This window comes from Rutidosis leptorrhynchoides, chromosome 3, assembly GCF_046630445.1.
Source record: "Rutidosis leptorrhynchoides isolate AG116_Rl617_1_P2 chromosome 3, CSIRO_AGI_Rlap_v1, whole genome shotgun sequence".
Classification (NCBI taxonomy): Eukaryota; Viridiplantae; Streptophyta; class Magnoliopsida; order Asterales; family Asteraceae; genus Rutidosis; species Rutidosis leptorrhynchoides.
This window is the reverse complement of record NC_092335.1, coordinates 500,544,726-500,561,232: the sequence shown is the minus strand read 5'-3', so window position 1 is coordinate 500,561,232 and position 16,507 is coordinate 500,544,726. Positions and strand designations below refer to the sequence as shown.

Below are 16,507 nucleotides of genomic sequence, written 5' to 3'. Positions count from 1 at the left end.
ATACAATATGAGATTTAAAAGTTTGATGCATACAATAGGAATTTATTGAAAGTTCGTGCATTTGAAATAATTTTTCCTAAAAACAAAAATATAGAGTGGCTCTATTGGTTATCTAATTCGAATTGTTAGTCATGTAGATATGGCCAGATAGAGTTACCGTCAGCATCGCTGCTTTATTTGGTCTGTTTTCTCATTTGTGTATGTTGGGCAATAGCTTCCTTATTTTGGTGGTTGTTCCCCTTCTCTTGTACGATTAATAAAAATTGTTGCCTTTTTAAAAAGAAATTTATTAAATAATATGATATATCTAACACCTAAAAGGATTAAGCCGATTATTACGTTATCAAACTAAATTCAAACACCATTAATTTATAATAAATTTAGCTAAAACTAAATATTTACTTAAGACCTATAATAAATTTCAAAACGAAAATCCAAACATCTCCAAAGGGAATTAATATTGTTAAACTTAAAAGCTCAATCTACTAGAATCCCTTCAGAGCCTTTTTCACGTTTAAATATCGAACCAAAGTAACATTGACTTGTATGATTAAGTATATCAAATATTCACTTATCTATGAATCTATGATTTGCGTTAACATTTACGTTATCACATTATAACAAAACCATTTGGTTGTTCTTAACACGAAAGTTGTTTCTGTAATTTTCTTTCCATATTAACTAAGATCAAGTATAACAAAACCATTTGGCTGCTGGTAGAACTAAAATTACAACTTAAGAACCAAAGACTAACGCCATATGTACATTATTTAACACATCATCTCTCTTGATCATGTATTCTAGAGATGAAAACTTTTGTGAAAGAATGAAAGTGAAAAAACTAAAAATGGAAACTACATTTTTACACATGATGAACTACAAAATCAATCTTGAGATGTAGTGGAGTATTCAAAAAGCATACGTTTGGATGGAGCGGACTGTAGAAGGAGACGTAATCTGCTTGTTAGCTGGTATATCAATGTCCATTGCATTGCCATCTCTGAATCCTTCATCTGTCTTACCACAGATGCCTACATAACCACCAGAAATGGTGAAATTACACTTTTATTCTTATTCAATGACACATATATTAAGGAATTTAGTTTTAACGCCGTAAACTCATGTTTTCGATTTTATAAGACACACGGGAACTAAATATTGTCATTTCTTTTATAGCGAACCCTTTTATCGAGTGCTGGAATGACCGAATGAACAGGTGACAAGACGCACAAGATGTGTAGCGGGAAAAGGTAGGCAATTTTAGGTAATTTCAGATTTTAACAAGCTTGTAAAAGTCAAGAGTCGGGGACAAGTCGGTCGGGACCTTGAACGGACGAGACGGGGACGAGTCGGGCGTTGACTAACATTGACTTTTAGTAATATATACATTAAGCATCTATGTATTACACATTAGTATATCAAACACCAAACATAGATATGGCACAAAATAATTTCTAACAAAGTAAATTTTTTACCCAACTTTCACTTTGACCCGACTCAGACCCGACTCGGGTGACTCGGCCTAACTTTGACCGGCTTTCTACGCGTTTTGGGCGAGTCCCCAAACCGACGCGTCAGCCAACTTTCACAACAGTGAGTTTAACCCGAAACACTCGTTGGCCTGATAATGGTTAATTTGTTTACAGACAATGAATGTCGAATATGATGCAATACTTGTATAACATAATAACGAATCTAGCTTCCTTATAAAAGAATTATTTTTTTTTCTAAACTATCAACCTGTATGATGTGTTCAACCCATTTGACCCATTTCTTCAAGGTAGCTTTAATAATTTTAGGTAAAGCATAATCGCCCCATTCATGCATAAATGGGTAATAATTGCCACCTCGACTATGAAAACTTCTTGATTTACTAAGCAACAATATTAGTAATTGGTAGTATCTGATGTTGTTACTTACCTGAAGGCGTTTACCCAACTGAACTTCAACTTCGGTACCGAATGAAATATTGCTGGCAAGGGACTTAAGTGGATCAACGGTTGGATCGACAGACAGCAGGCTCGGGATCTGTGGTGCATAGACAAGCCTCCATCGTGCATGTCCGAATTCACCCTTCCCTTCTATTCTTGGCATTAGCGTCTCAAGTGTTGCTGTTGCAAGCTTTTTAAATGCCAGTTGACCATCCCCTTCTAAGATAGATTCCGCCAACTGACTCTCAAACACTCTAGCAGCCTTTTAATAAAGAACACAAAAACACAATTAAGGTTCAATAAACAAATTCCAACATATCTTACTGAAAAGGAAAAAATATCCACCACAAACATGGGTCACGTGCACTCTTGAGTATCAACCAGCTTTTACAAAGTAACTAACATTTTATCACTTCAAAATAGATAGATATATATATGCATGACACAAACTACTGTGGCCTTTTTTTAATTAATAGTACCTCAGAGGGCGAAAGAACATCCTGTTCGACAGACCGTGTGGATGTGACAACCAAATTATCCTGCCATTTAGTTGCTCGACTTTGAATCCTGAATTGCCACTCTGATCCGACCAAAGCCAGATCCAACATTGGATCCAATCCATTATCAGCCTCAAATTTGGCTGTATTCGGATGTTCTCTCTTTAGCCTCACCTAATTCAACACATTTATTTGAAATTTATCGATACGGGCATATTTGGAATAAAATTACTAGATGAAGGTTCAATCCTAACCTGTGTTGCAACAAGGTTCACATCACCATTCTCAAACATTAAAACACCTTTGGGTTTTAATAACTTGGGGTGAGCGATACCATTCAGTTCAACCTCACCACTCACCGCAAAGTTGAGAATTAACGGATAAACTATCCTCAACTCTGGACCAAGAACCAGCTTCAAGTCCGTAAGCCGAATATCTAATTTTGGTTTACTGTTTGCTTGTCCCGTTCCCATGTTCACTGCTTCGGCCTCTTTACCTGCAAAACAATTACACATTAGGGTGCGTTTGATAAAACTGAATGATTAAGCGTTAGAATGGTTCAAAACCTGAATGATTCAAACGTCCTGAATGACAATAACATGTTTGATAATCATTTTGAATGAACATGTATGATTTATTAACCTTTTGCGTGACTAAAATAACAATATAGTTGTTTAATAAGTGTTGTTGATATAATTTAAAGAGGATATTACTTAAAATTTAGGTGCTTAATGGTTAAAAGAGTATTTCAACTCTAAATGGTTCAGCAGAAACTGAATACTGAACAAACGCACCCTTAGATTTGCTTTTTTAAACTAGCATGGAAATAAGGAAGCTAAAGGATACGAACCTGAAGGTTGTTGAAATGAGGTATTTATAGTTGTGGGTTTCAAATTTAAGAAACGTGAAACATATTTTGATGCAACTACTTGATTGTATCCACCGCTTGGTATGCTTGAACTATCTGACGCCTCTTGATTTATAGCAGCAGCTCCTCCACCTTTTTCGTGAGGTAGATAAGCTTCTCCATGGCTTAACTTGATGTTCCCCGATATATTCGGTTGCAGTATAGAGCCCATTACTTGAAGCTGAGTGTCCACCTGACCACTGTGATGTTAACAAAGAAGGTCAGTTAAGTGAGTGTAAATGGGGTATTCAACTTGCTAAACAAAAAGGTCCAATCATAAAAAGAAAAACAAGAACAATGCTCCTTTAGTGTTCATAGTTTGTGGTGTAATACCATTTTGCGACTCCTGATATTATATAACAAACTTTACTCAAGTTTCTTTCTCGGATACCCAACCCTGTTTGCACTAAAAACAACCCTCATGGTTGTTAAGTCACCTCGACACCGTAGGCCAATGGCCCTTCGGTTAAGTTAGAATTCTTTACTAGCTTTTTACTGATTATTGTGCTTCTTCAAATAGCTCTCTTTATTATAATAGACAACTACTCCAAATTTGCATAATGCACAATAAAACTAGTTGTGCATGATGATGAATCTTTACATATATTTCAATCAAGAATTGTATGACTTTCGTACTTGGCACTTAATGCACTAGAGTAAGCATTTATTCGATTAAGGAGACAATTGAAAAATATGATGAACATACCTTAATATATTCTTTGCTCGTACTTCCAAGACTTCACATTTTAAGTCGATTTTATCAGAAAGTGATGCTTCAGTTGTCCTCAGCGGTAGGTTTCCTTTCACCGAAAGCTTCCCTTTTCTGCTAACCCTACTTTCTAAAGATCTGATGCATAACCTATTTGAATCCATGAGAATTATACCTCCAAAGTTTGTAAGTGGTTTTCGAAGTATAGGCGAAGAAATTGTTGCCCTGTGAAACGATGCAGATCCGTCTAGCACTGGTTGTTCAACTGTACCTCTCACCTAATTTGAATTTGCACCAAATATATTAGACTAAATGATCATAATAGATCGAGTTATTTACCTGTCATTAAACCAAATACATGCAAGGCTGAAAAAGACACGAGAAGGAGACGAGTCGGTCGGAACCTTGAAAAGTCGAGTCGGTCATTGACCAACGTTGACTTTAGATATTTAATATATTATATATAAATATTTCAAAAATAAATATCGTAAACTTAAAAAATTTTAAAATAATGATTTACAAATCTGATGATGTTGTGTTGGTGTAGGTAATATATACCTTTTTTTATAATGTTTTCTATAATTATAGTGTGTACTTATCAATTAATCTTTAAGAAATACTATGTAGATCGGTGTTATTCCTGTTAATTTTATAATGAGCTTGGGATTTTCGTTTACACTAGAACAAAGCCAGAAAAAAAAAACGGCTTTTGACCGACGTTGACCTGACCTTTTGGCGTTTGACCGACTAATTAGACGTTTTTGGACGAAACAGGGATGGCTAGTCACCAAACCGCCACATTGGCTGCTGCAACCACCTTTACAACCATGTATACATGAAGGAAAAAAAACACGAACCTGGAGTATAACTTCAGCACTCCCATTGAGCCAGTTGGCATAAGGAGACAACGCAGTTAACAACATCATGCCACCATCTTTAACATCAGCATCAACCCTAACTTCACCCGCATCCAACACGTTCCAATGTAAACCTTTAAGACTCTCGGCCAATTGAGTATCCCAACCTTCTTCATTCCAAGATGCTTTCTTGTCGTTGTTTTCATCTAAAGATCCATTTTTCCCTTTAGCCCAACCGGGAACCCAACTCGGTTCGTTTTTATCTTTTTCAAGATTTTCTTCATCTTGGACTAAATTAACAGGTATACTTCCTTGAATGTGTACATGACCGTTTTGTATGATGGGTTCAAACTTGGCATTAAACAAAAACCGGCTGGTTGATGTTAATGAAGCAACAACTTCAGCCCGACCCAGATCGATGCCGCCAATGGCACCATCGAGGAGTCTTACTTGCACATCACATTCGGGTTTTGCAAAACTACCTCTTAAATCTCCTTCCATATGAAGTATACCTTTTATTGGTGCTAAAAGTTGTCTTAATGAATGAACGGCTTCATTGGCTGAAGATTCTAGAACCTGTACAAGAGTAGGAACTAGACTAACGGGAAAATTCAAAACTGCAAAATGCAAATTGGTTTTAGGACCCAACAAAGTTCCATCGGCGTGTATTGTGGCATTATCTCTTTGAATAAACATTTTCTCGAGACGTAAACCATCATCGTTACTGTATGCACCAGCTGCTAGAACACGCTGAGTTTTATAAGCTCCCCATTCCCATTCCTCTCCTTGGAAATCAAAATCCGCCTGAAGAGTTTGAAAACAAAATATTATTAGAGTTATCGGTACAAAAATCTCCAGGATGAAAATTCATAATATAAAAAATAAAATAATAAATAAATAAATAAGATATACCATAGTGTCACCATTGCCTCCGCCACTTGCATCTAAAGATCCACACCAGCGGCCTTTAAGCTCGGCTAAACCTGGAAGGCTTAACTCTTCCAGAATAACTTCATCCGACGGAGTAGAATGCCCACGAATTTCCTGCATGATGTAAATATATCGTATATATAAATGATTAAATGAAAATGGTATTTGAGGTACAATAAGAATATGAAGTAGTAACATACTTATTCTGGTTGTAACCAATTACCTCGAGAAGCTTCTGGAGACTTTCAGCATCAATTCCCACAGACTGTATGCTTTCTATAAACAGATCCTGCAAATTGGTTGAAAGCAATCCAAGATTAATACACGCGACAAAGAATATATTATATTTATATCAACCAATACTATGATGATATGCATTAGTAACTATAAAATATTATCTGGATCCTATTAACTCATTTGAGATATAGAAACACAAATTATGCATTTTTAACTAGGTTGCAAAAGTCGCTACTTGGAGAGTACTCGGTAGGGACTTTTTGGGGTGTACTCGGTAACTCGAGGAGTACTCGGGTGTTGACCAAGTTTGACTTTGACCACTTTTGACCGAGTTTTGGCCAATTTTCCACATAATTCCGAGTTTTGACTGATTTTCCGAGTAATCCTGAGTTTGACCGAGTTTGAATAAGTTTGATCGAGTATCCCCGAGTTGCAAAAACCGAGTACTCGCCGAGTATTTCCAAGTTCTGCAACACTGATATTTAGCCTAGTTAAATCATAAAGAAAATAACCTTCGATCTAAACTGAAGTGCTGGATCAGTACTTCGAGAAACAAGCCTAGCAAGTGGAAGCATCTCGGCAATTTCAGCACGAGGAACCTCGAGCCTCATTCTCCATCGACCCATGGATGATATGACACTCCCAAGATGACCAGCCATCGCTCTTCTTAGTAGATTTCCTCTTTCTTTGTTGCCATCTCGTGAGCCAGGCAATACATATTCACCTTGAAGCTCATATTGGCTATTCATTTGTTCCAAAACAGCCTTTTCAACAGTTATCTGCACAGTGAATAGCAACTTACCATCAGCTATTTGCCATTAATATCAACGTACTAATCATATTTTAATTTACCAGCCAGATAAGTTGAGCTGAACAGATCGGAACAGATTTTGGTTAAATGGTTGACTTGTCAAATTTTCATTCATGTGGAAACCACTTCATACTTGGTAGACATACAATTATCAATGTCAGCAGCAACATACCTCAATTTTCCAGCCAATTATTAAACATACTTTTTTAATAATTACACATAAATTAATAATAATTAAGACATAAGATCACTAATACCAAAAAAAAAAAAAAAAAGATAAAGGTGCCTGAATAGAACAACATTAAGGTCCCGTTTGGCTCGCGGAATTCCAAAGGAATTTGATGGAATTGGAATTGAATTCCTTAGACCGCTCCGTTTGGTTGACATAATTTGGAAGGAATTATATTCCTTGGAATCTTGAGATTCCTTCATCTATGGAATGTTCATTCCTTTCAAGATGTTAATGGATTTGAATTCCTTTCAACATTGAATTTTTCGGGTCGCGACTCTAGAGCGCCTTTTTGGCGCTCATTGTCAAGGCACGTTTTCAGGGAGCTATTCGGCGCGCGGTTTCGGGGCGCGTTTTCGCAGGGCGCCCGGATACGCGCGATTTCGCGGGCGCCCGGAAACGCGCGTATTCGCGGGGCGCCCGGAAACGCGCGTTTTCGCGGGCCTCCGGAATACGCGGGAGCCCGGAAAGCGCGTTTTCGCTGGCGCCCGGAAACGCGCATTTCTGCCCCTGCTGAAACGCGCGTTTTCGCAGGGCGTCTAGAAATGCGGATTTTCGGATCCCCTTCAAAAACGCGCGTTTTCGCAGCGCGTCCGGAAAAACGCATTTTCGCAGCGCATACGAAACACGCGATCTCGCAGCGCGTCCGAAAACCCGCGATCTTGCAACGCGCCCGAAAACGCTCTTTTTCACAGCAGAAAACGCGCGTTTTCGACACGCGTTCTCAAAGAATCTAATTTTTTTTTTTTTTTTTTTTTTTTTTTTGAAAAAAGTGAGTCTGGAAATGAACACAAAATTTGGAAACATAATTCTTTTTATAACTTTTTAATTATTTTATAAAATGAAATTCAATTCCATTCCATGTAAAATAGAACACATTTTTTCACATTCCATGGAATTTATCAATTCCAATTCCTTCGGATTCCAATTCCTTTGACACATTCCATTCCATCCAAAAACATTCCACGAGCCAAACGGGGCCTAAGGGTTCCATTTATTTATAACTTTTCTAACAAGATAAATGTGTGCAAGTACTAACCACATCACCGCTCCATCTAGCAGCCACGTCTAGAGCTTCTCCTAACACACCGCTGAATTTCGGATGCAGCAGAGATAAGATACCATGACCTCTTCTCTTCTGAAAATTAAGTTGTAGTTCTGCCTGCAATAGAAAAAACTATAATAATAACGAACATACAAAGCACTGATACTACAACCAAGATGTAAAAGAAATTTAAATTACTCGTCTGCTGATTTCCACTACATTACCTAGTTTATTGTGTATACAAATGTACAAGTGCATAGCAACAATCAGAAATACAATCAACAAACATTAACTTACCCTTTGTAATGTTCCTCTGAGTGAAGCCAGCTCCAGTTCATCAAGTGGTAAATGCCGAACCTTATTGCACAAAAAGTGGATTACTTTTACTTTTGAATAAATAAATATTAAATATAAACAAAACCTTTTATCTCAAACCAATCAAGTTGACCTACAAATTCATTACTACATATATGTTCCCAATCTTTTTCAGATTTCATTGAATGTAACATAACGTGTCTTATACTCTTATATTGACTGTAACATAACTTGTCTTATCAATTATAATAAGCTCTGAAATTATTAAAGCTCGGTTGACATTTGAGCATTAATAATGATGGTTCCAATAACAAAAAGTGTTGAAGAGAAGAGAAAGTACCTCTAGAGTGGCCGACTGAAAAGGCTGATAGCAAACATTGGCCCTCAACTGCCCCTTCTGAAGAGAAAATGACACCGTGTTGCCAATTATGTTGTCCTCGGTAATAGATTGCAGTGGTCCAATGACTTCGACTGCGAGACTTTCATCTGGCCTACCAGTTGCATCCAACTGCATCATGGATATAATGAAAACTCAGACATACAAATTTAACACTATTTCAGTTTCTTTAAAAATAATTTTGGCATAGAAAGCGTATAGCCAAATATATCAAAGCGGATAGAGAGACAGATAGATTATTTAGAGAGTTGTTGTAAAAAACCCCTGATGAATCCTGATTACTCCTTTTTAAGGACAGACCGTTCCAATTTTCCAAAATCCGGTCAACATCGGTTAATGGGTAAAAATATGATTCGTTGGTCAAAGTCAGTCAAAGTCAAGATTGGTCAACATTTTAATATGAAATTAAACTGGAATTTTAGAGTATTTGAACAAATGAACGATTACGTTTATATTCATAGACATTATGTTAAAGTTTATGTTATTGTTTATGGCTTTCTTTCATAGTTACACATATTTTTGAAAATTATTATTTAAATGTATAAAAAGTCCAATCCGATTAATCCTTGAGTTGCCGATTACACCCTCCAAAGTCCCGACCGAGTACTCCCCGAGTAGCGAGTGTTGGAACCTTGATTTAACGTGTACACTTTGACCAAAAAGTTAAAACTACATTGAGTAGTGAAAGCCATTTGTGAGGGCATCTTTCTAACAGTATAGCTGCTTGTAAAAGTAAGTTGTGGATCTCACATGTATCTACCCTAACACATGTTAAGCACGACTTAAAAGTCAAGACAGACCTTAATACACTCAGGTGAGATGTGGAGCACTCCAGCTAACTGAGGTGCTAGCAGCAACTGATTTAGTTTAAGACCTGTGATTGAAACATCACCAGCAAGAATCTTTGACACTTTATTATCTTGTTCAGCTGAACTGGTATTAGACTTAGCAACTTTTCCTTGAAACTTGATTCTTCCAGTCGCTTTAAGATGAATAGGGCGTAGAGAATCAAATGCATACGAGGAAACCAAGCTGAAAAACTCAAAACTACGCATGCGTAAATCCAATTCCACTCCCTCCACAATCACAGGCATAGAAGGTCTTGCATCAAAATCTTGACTATTTGACCAATTTTCAGTAGGGTATGATGTTAAAACTTTTGTAAATAGTTCAAAAGCAACTGATGAGGAACTAATGGTGATGAATTCATGTGATATAATTATATCTCCTCGAGCATCTCCAAACGACCCTTCAGCTTTTGGTGCTGTCCACTTAATATCAAATCTCCTATAACATAAAATTATAAACATAATAGTAAACCCATCAGATGAGATAGACAAAGATAAGTAGGGTATAGTGAGATTGAATATAATTCGATGAGCTTGAAGCCTTACGGTTTGAGCAATGAGCCTGAGAGTTTTGTTTCTCCATTCAAATCCCCTAATTTGAAGGGTACAAGATGATTATAGCCAGGAACATATTGACCCATTATTTTATCAAAGCATAAATTCCCAGAAAAATTCACATCCATTGCTGTGTCATCTTCCTCACCCTGAAAAAGTTGGAAAATGCAAATAATTCAAAATTAAATCAACGATAAACTTCCTGGAAAGGGTCAACTGAAGACATACTGTCTTTTGAGCAAAATGAGTACCTCTGGACAAATCCATGCGTTCCCTGCCCCACGAATTTCGCCACCGTCAACAAGACTTGCTCGAATACCATATAAATCTGCAACCTGTCAGGTTTTATGTTGCGATCAAGGAGGATTTTAAAGTAATTTATAATAAAAAAATTTCACAAGTAAGAAAGGCTAAAAGCAACTTACGCAATTATCAGTATTGAAAGTGAAATTTGCGGATACATAAGATAATGGAACCCTGTCAAATGCTGCCACTGCACCAGCTTCTTTATTCTTCATGATTGCCTCATACGCAGCTGATGCAGGAAGATCAGCAACTGAACTAGACATTTTCCTTGAGACCAACCCACTACCCACAAATACAGGTGCATCCAAAGGACCTTGACAATTGAAAACAGCTGTCACAGACCCTGCCAACTGCAACCAATGACGTAAAAAAAAACGTTAACATTAGCTTAACTTATTAATTAAACAATAATTAAGAAAACATACCGGAAACAGTAGGGGTTTCATTTTGAAACTTCGCATGAGAGCATTTACTTCCACAGAAGGAACCTATATATGAATTGCCACATTAGGCGTTTAAATATATAACAGGCCGCCTTCACTAAAGCATAAAGGGATACATAAAATTAAACACATACATAAATATGAACATGCACCTGTTATATGACTCTCATTATCATGTAGCAATTAAAATATAAGGGTGCAAGTGAAGTCGTAAACTGGGAATACCTGACACATAAGGTGAAATTCTCCTTCCTCAGGTTCAATTCCAAAATCTCCAGAAGCTTCTAGTGGAACCTTGCCAAACCAACCACTAGCATTGTGTAGAAATATACGTTGAGCCCGGAAACATAAGCTTGCAGATATATCCTGCAAAAAACATTTTGGGCTCACTTGTCAAAATAATGATTATGAAGTTATAAGTCATGTATAAAAAGTTAGTCCATACAGAAAAAGATGAAGGCGCATCTGATATTTGAAAAGCCAATCCCGTCACATCAATTTGCCCATAGAGATTGGGAAAACTTTCTCCTTCTGACATGCATATGTGAACCTGAAATGTGACAAACAAGAATAGTAACCCAAATACATAAAAATAGACTATACAAGAAACAATATCCATGTTTGAAGGATTAGTGCAAGTACCAACTGCTTAGCAACAATAATATTGAATAAAATGTGAAGAAAATTTGAAACATAGACTGTCAAGATAATCACCTCACCGCTAGCTCTTCCTTCGTAAAATGCGATAGGAATTTCTAAAATCCTTTCAAAGAGCTGCAGAAAAGACAAAAAGGCATACAAAAAAAATTCACAACTTGGCTGAATGAAATAGATTTACTGAATTTCATTTTCCAAAGAAATATAATATGGAGAAGATGTGTGATAGAGAACAACACAACCCAGCCAAGCCCAATAATGAATAGCCCAATGGAAAGCCTATATATTAGTGTTAGTCATTTAGGGTTTGGTATCCAGAATTGAGAGTTTTATGTGCGTGTTTATCGGTTCTTGAGTGAACTTGGGCAGGAAGTTTGCACTAGTGTGCTACTTCTCTGATTTGGCAGAGTGAATACCAATTTGTGGTTTCCTCTGAGTTTATGTTATCTTCCTTATTTTATCAATAATAAATCATTCATTTTTATAAATAATTCATCATCACTTGTTTATTATTACTTCTGCTGCTATGTACTCTTCATAATTCATAATCTGCTGCTGTCATATTTTGTGATTCTTATCAATGTGGCAAATGGGCGGGTTGGGTCACATGTCAACACAGACAATCTTGATACATGCTGAAAAGGTTATGTCAGGCTGCATTGACCCAAAACACTTTGTCATCCAAATTCCTATTTGAAATATTAGTGTGTAAAATAAGAGTATAAAATGTATATTATAATTAATCTCAATAATAGTCTGTTTATATTGATGAATACAATGGTTTAAAAGGTTTTGTGCAATACAAATTACTCCTATTATTTTAATCAGTTAACCTATTTCATATATATAGCATAACCTGAACTAACCAACTATGAGTAACAAGACAGTATATTTTCTATGGAGCAATACTAGCTATACCTTACCGGAGCAAAGAGATTCATAACTTTGAGATTGACATGCCACTTTTGTTCCACTGTATCGACAAAAACATCTGTAGACAACCAGCCGCCATCTTCAGATGTTACATCTGATCTCCACATCTTACAATTACCACTCAACTGTACATGCACACGACTGTAATAATTTTGAAACTTCACATGTCCACTTGCATTCTCCATTTCTCTGTCAATACAATGAACCACATAAGCTTAAAAAGCTTAAAAGACTGTTTGATATCATACAGCAGTATATACTATATAGTGAGGTCATAACTTAAAATAAAATAAAATAAAACAGTAGAACACTTGACTGAATTAGCACTCTTAATTTTTATATTAGGAGTCTGGAAGGAAAGGATATCAGAACTTACACTACAAAGAAACATGGTAACTAGGAATCGAATAGACAAATCTTAAGCCATGAAGACTATATAGAACTGGCATAAAATAGAAGTGATGTTTACCTGGGTTCATTGTCACCATATGCAAGTAACAGCAATGTTCCACCATTAAAATGAACGGAGTCGAGAATAACAGGAACCATTTTCTCAACACCTAAAGCTTTTTCCCCACCAACCCCGTCAACAAGTTCACCAACAACTTGTGACTTGATCTTTTGGATAGGACCAACAATTAAGTTTGACCACAGATCTCTAATACCCCTGTCATTTGTGTAAGATGAACCTTGAGAAGACGGGCTCCACTGCTGCTCAATGTCCACATTTTCATCTACATTATTATACACTTCATGATTATTCGTTACTTATGTCTACAAGTGGAAGTTACAACCAATTTATAGGTAAACAGGTCAACCTCTAGACTCCTTAACCAATTTACTTTAGAACCTTGAATATCATTGCTAATATGTCATAATAAATTTTACTTAAACATATTTAAAACATTTAATTTATAAAATAAAAATAAATAAAAAAATTCATTTGAAAAATATCAGAAGTAATATGGCAGCTCAACTGAGCCAATGTGCTCCATTTTGGGAAAACAACCAGTTTGAACCGAACACATTTTGACTCCAACCCACCCTTTTTGCCATTAATACTTGTATACTTGTATTATTATATTAATGTTTCTGTTCCATAGACTGCAACATCACAGAAGGATGATATCTTACTTTCATTTCTCTGATTCCATTTCAGTCGATTAGGATATGAAGTACACTATATACATTAAATATCATCATTACACTTAGGTAGTTACCTTCTAAACGGAACTTGCTCTCCAAATAGTCGTCGCGATCCTCAGAATCAACCACAATAGGAACAGCAATATCTACTTTATGATCATCAGAATCAACCCTAATATTCAACTCCTCAGTATGATAATCGTCCTTTTTATCAACTACATTAGGTTTAATGAAGTATGCATGCGCCGCTGATGCACTGTGCTCAAGAATTCTTCTTTTGGCTGATATAACATCATCAAACATATCTCTCCCTTTGACCTTCCTTCTCTTACGCTTTAATGGTCCAGGTATAATTCGTGACCAAAAGTTCGTCCCTGAAATAGGTATATTTACACCAAACGATTTTTCCAAATCAGCATGTTTCATATCATACTCCACACCAGCATCCATACAATGATGATCCTGCCAACGAAGTTTCTCATCAGCAGAAAAAACCAACTCAGATGTCGATAATCCTGCTGATGTCACACTACTTTTCACAACATTAATACCTTCCATTTCATTAAAACCATTATCATGAACAATATACCCTGTTCTAGAAGCTTCTTGAGCATCATTGTCTCTTTGTCTATCCATTCGTTCTGCTGTTTGTTCTCTAGCAATTCTTCTAATTTTGGTACGGTTGTCAATACCTTCTTCAGTGGACAAGTGTTTCTGTATGACCCCATCAGTAATTGGTATTCCTAACCAAGTATAATTTCTCTTTTGTGCCACCAAAACAGTTGGATTAGACAAAACAGCATCTATTACAATCTTCCCTCTTCTCAAACTTGAAAAGGGGTGAAAACGTAATTTAAGAGTAGGGACCTCGGCACAAGAAAATTCTTCCTTATGAGGCCCGATTGAGCAAGACTCAAGTGTAAGGCTTAAAGGAGAAATCCTTCTAACTTTACCAAAATGAAGGTCACGTTGGATATAATCACTTAACAGTGTGCAAACTGATGGTAAAAGTTTCAACTCTACCAGCGTTTTAGCTTTTCGTTGCCCGTACCATAACAACAAGCACACCCCAGATATCACAGCACAAAAAACCGAACATCTAAATACAAACAACCCTTCATCCCAGACTGTCGAAAATGACTTAACAAGAATCTTGTTTCTAGTAAAAGGTTCTTTCACAGACTTCACAACGAATCCACTTCTTAATCCTATATTCTTCCATAAGATTTCAACATTTTCTCCACAAAATTGCGAAAACCGAATCCCATGAGATATCCAGTCGTTTTTCTTAGCACGTGGAATACACTTGTAACAAGATTTCCTGGACGGTCTCGATTTGTCTAGTTTTGTGCTTTTTGGCTTGAAAGTACTTTGAAAAGGTATTCCAATAAATGGGCTAACAAGTCTACTGCTCATTATATTCAGTTAAAAATCATTTCACAACTTGCAGCTCAGCATTGGGGGACCAATAACTCACTCTTAGCCCCCCTAACTAACACATGAAACTGTAATTATCGCGAACCATCAAACCCTGAGCAAAAAATAAGACAGAATAATCATATTGGATTACAGTATATATGACTACCAATGCCCAATACAGAAATAAGTAACAATACCTCACTTAGCCCTAATAAAATGCAATGCATCAGTATTAATATGAATATTGCGAACCCACGTTTGTGGTCCACTAGTTCACCCCTTTGCACTTGTGCATTGGGATGGGGTGGGAAGGTCTCAAGTTCGAGTCCCTCCCCTTAAAAATATTCGTGGAATTTATTTCCTGAAAGCCGAATTGCCCCAGGGAAGGTTTTACCGACCCGTATTCAGGACCCAGGTTCGAACGCCTGCCCCTCAGGATGGTATAAGGTTCGGATCCCTGTAATGCGGTTCGGGTTTCCTGCCCGAAAGCGCGTGTGTGCGTGGCAAATGAGAGTATTAGATGCCAACAACTTGTCTTTAAAAAAATAAATAAATAAATACGAAGTATTGCAGTAGTACATGGAAGAAGATTAAAATAAAGCATATGCAACTTTGACGCCCTAACTGAAATTTCAACCAAAATAGGATAACCTAGATATAACTATACATCCTATTACAACAATTGATAACAAATTTAAATTTAATTTTGTTGTTTACAACGATACAGCAGCATATACAATACATATACTTCTTACTAAATGAGCAAATTAAACTTAATAGTAACGATTACTGCGTATAAATGTATGATAAATTAACTTAAAAAGAAGTTATAAACACATAATTCAGCATCAGATACAGTAAATGAACGGGTTTAACAACACAATATCCGTATGATAGAAATGAAACCTGGTTGAATTGAATTGATCATTCGCGCGAAAGGAATCTGAAACGGAAACTTGAAGCAAATTAGGGGAATCGAACGAGCGAAGTAACGAGAGAACAAAATTTGGGTGGCCGGGGAAATAGAACGGAGAGAAAACGTGAAGGGCGAGAAAAGAGTGTAATTTGTAAACACGCCAAGGTAATTTTGTCTTTAATACCTATCGAAAAATCGTAAATGTAAGCATCCTTTAAATTACGATTTTTTTTTTCTTTTTTTAAAAAGCAAGCAATATTATTAGCACCAACGAAAAGTACAAGAACAACGAGGAGGGTCAAAAATATATTGACCCTCAAAGAAAAATCCGACAAAAACTATACAAGAATAAACAAAACGAAACTAAACTAAGCAAACGACAAATATATATTTCCGAGAGAAAACAAGCGGATATTAGC

At 36.5% G+C, this 16,507-nt stretch overlaps 1 protein-coding gene across 1 annotated transcript; it reads right to left on the bottom strand.

Moving 5' to 3' along the window:
- Positions 1–682: 682 nt before the first annotated feature.
- On the bottom strand, positions 683–16,198 carry LOC139902886 (protein TIC236, chloroplastic-like). The gene is made up of 25 exons (XM_071885555.1): positions 16,079–16,198; positions 13,828–15,284; positions 13,077–13,341; positions 12,598–12,796; positions 11,732–11,791; positions 11,463–11,567; positions 11,243–11,383; positions 11,000–11,062; positions 10,694–10,924; positions 10,520–10,603; positions 10,260–10,417; positions 9,666–10,152; positions 8,809–8,976; positions 8,451–8,510; positions 8,148–8,270; positions 6,581–6,847; positions 6,055–6,120; positions 5,814–5,945; positions 4,902–5,705; positions 4,042–4,322; positions 3,279–3,535; positions 2,683–2,924; positions 2,411–2,602; positions 1,921–2,193; positions 683–1,031 (listed from the first exon to the last, which is right to left on the bottom strand). Exons 2-25 carry the CDS (start codon positions 15,167–15,169, stop codon positions 885–887), a joined length of 6,147 nt encoding a protein of 2,048 aa, XP_071741656.1. The 5' UTR covers positions 15,170–15,284; positions 16,079–16,198; the 3' UTR covers positions 683–884.
- Positions 16,199–16,507: the final 309 nt, after the last annotated feature.

Bases quoted from the DNA above. Each gene is read 5' to 3' on its own strand.
- LOC139902886 (XM_071885555.1), bottom strand. From the start codon at position 15,169: ATGAGCAGTAGACTTGTTAGCCCATTTATTGGAATACCTTTTCAAAGT. The intron at 12,797-13,076 runs GTAAACATCACT...TTGTATTGACAG, and splicing joins TATGGTGACAATGAACCCAG to AGAAATGGAGAATGCAAGTG. The intron at 2,603-2,682 runs GTTAGGATTGAA...GTGTTGAATTAG, and splicing joins TGAACCTTGTTGCAACACAG to GTGAGGCTAAAGAGAGAACA.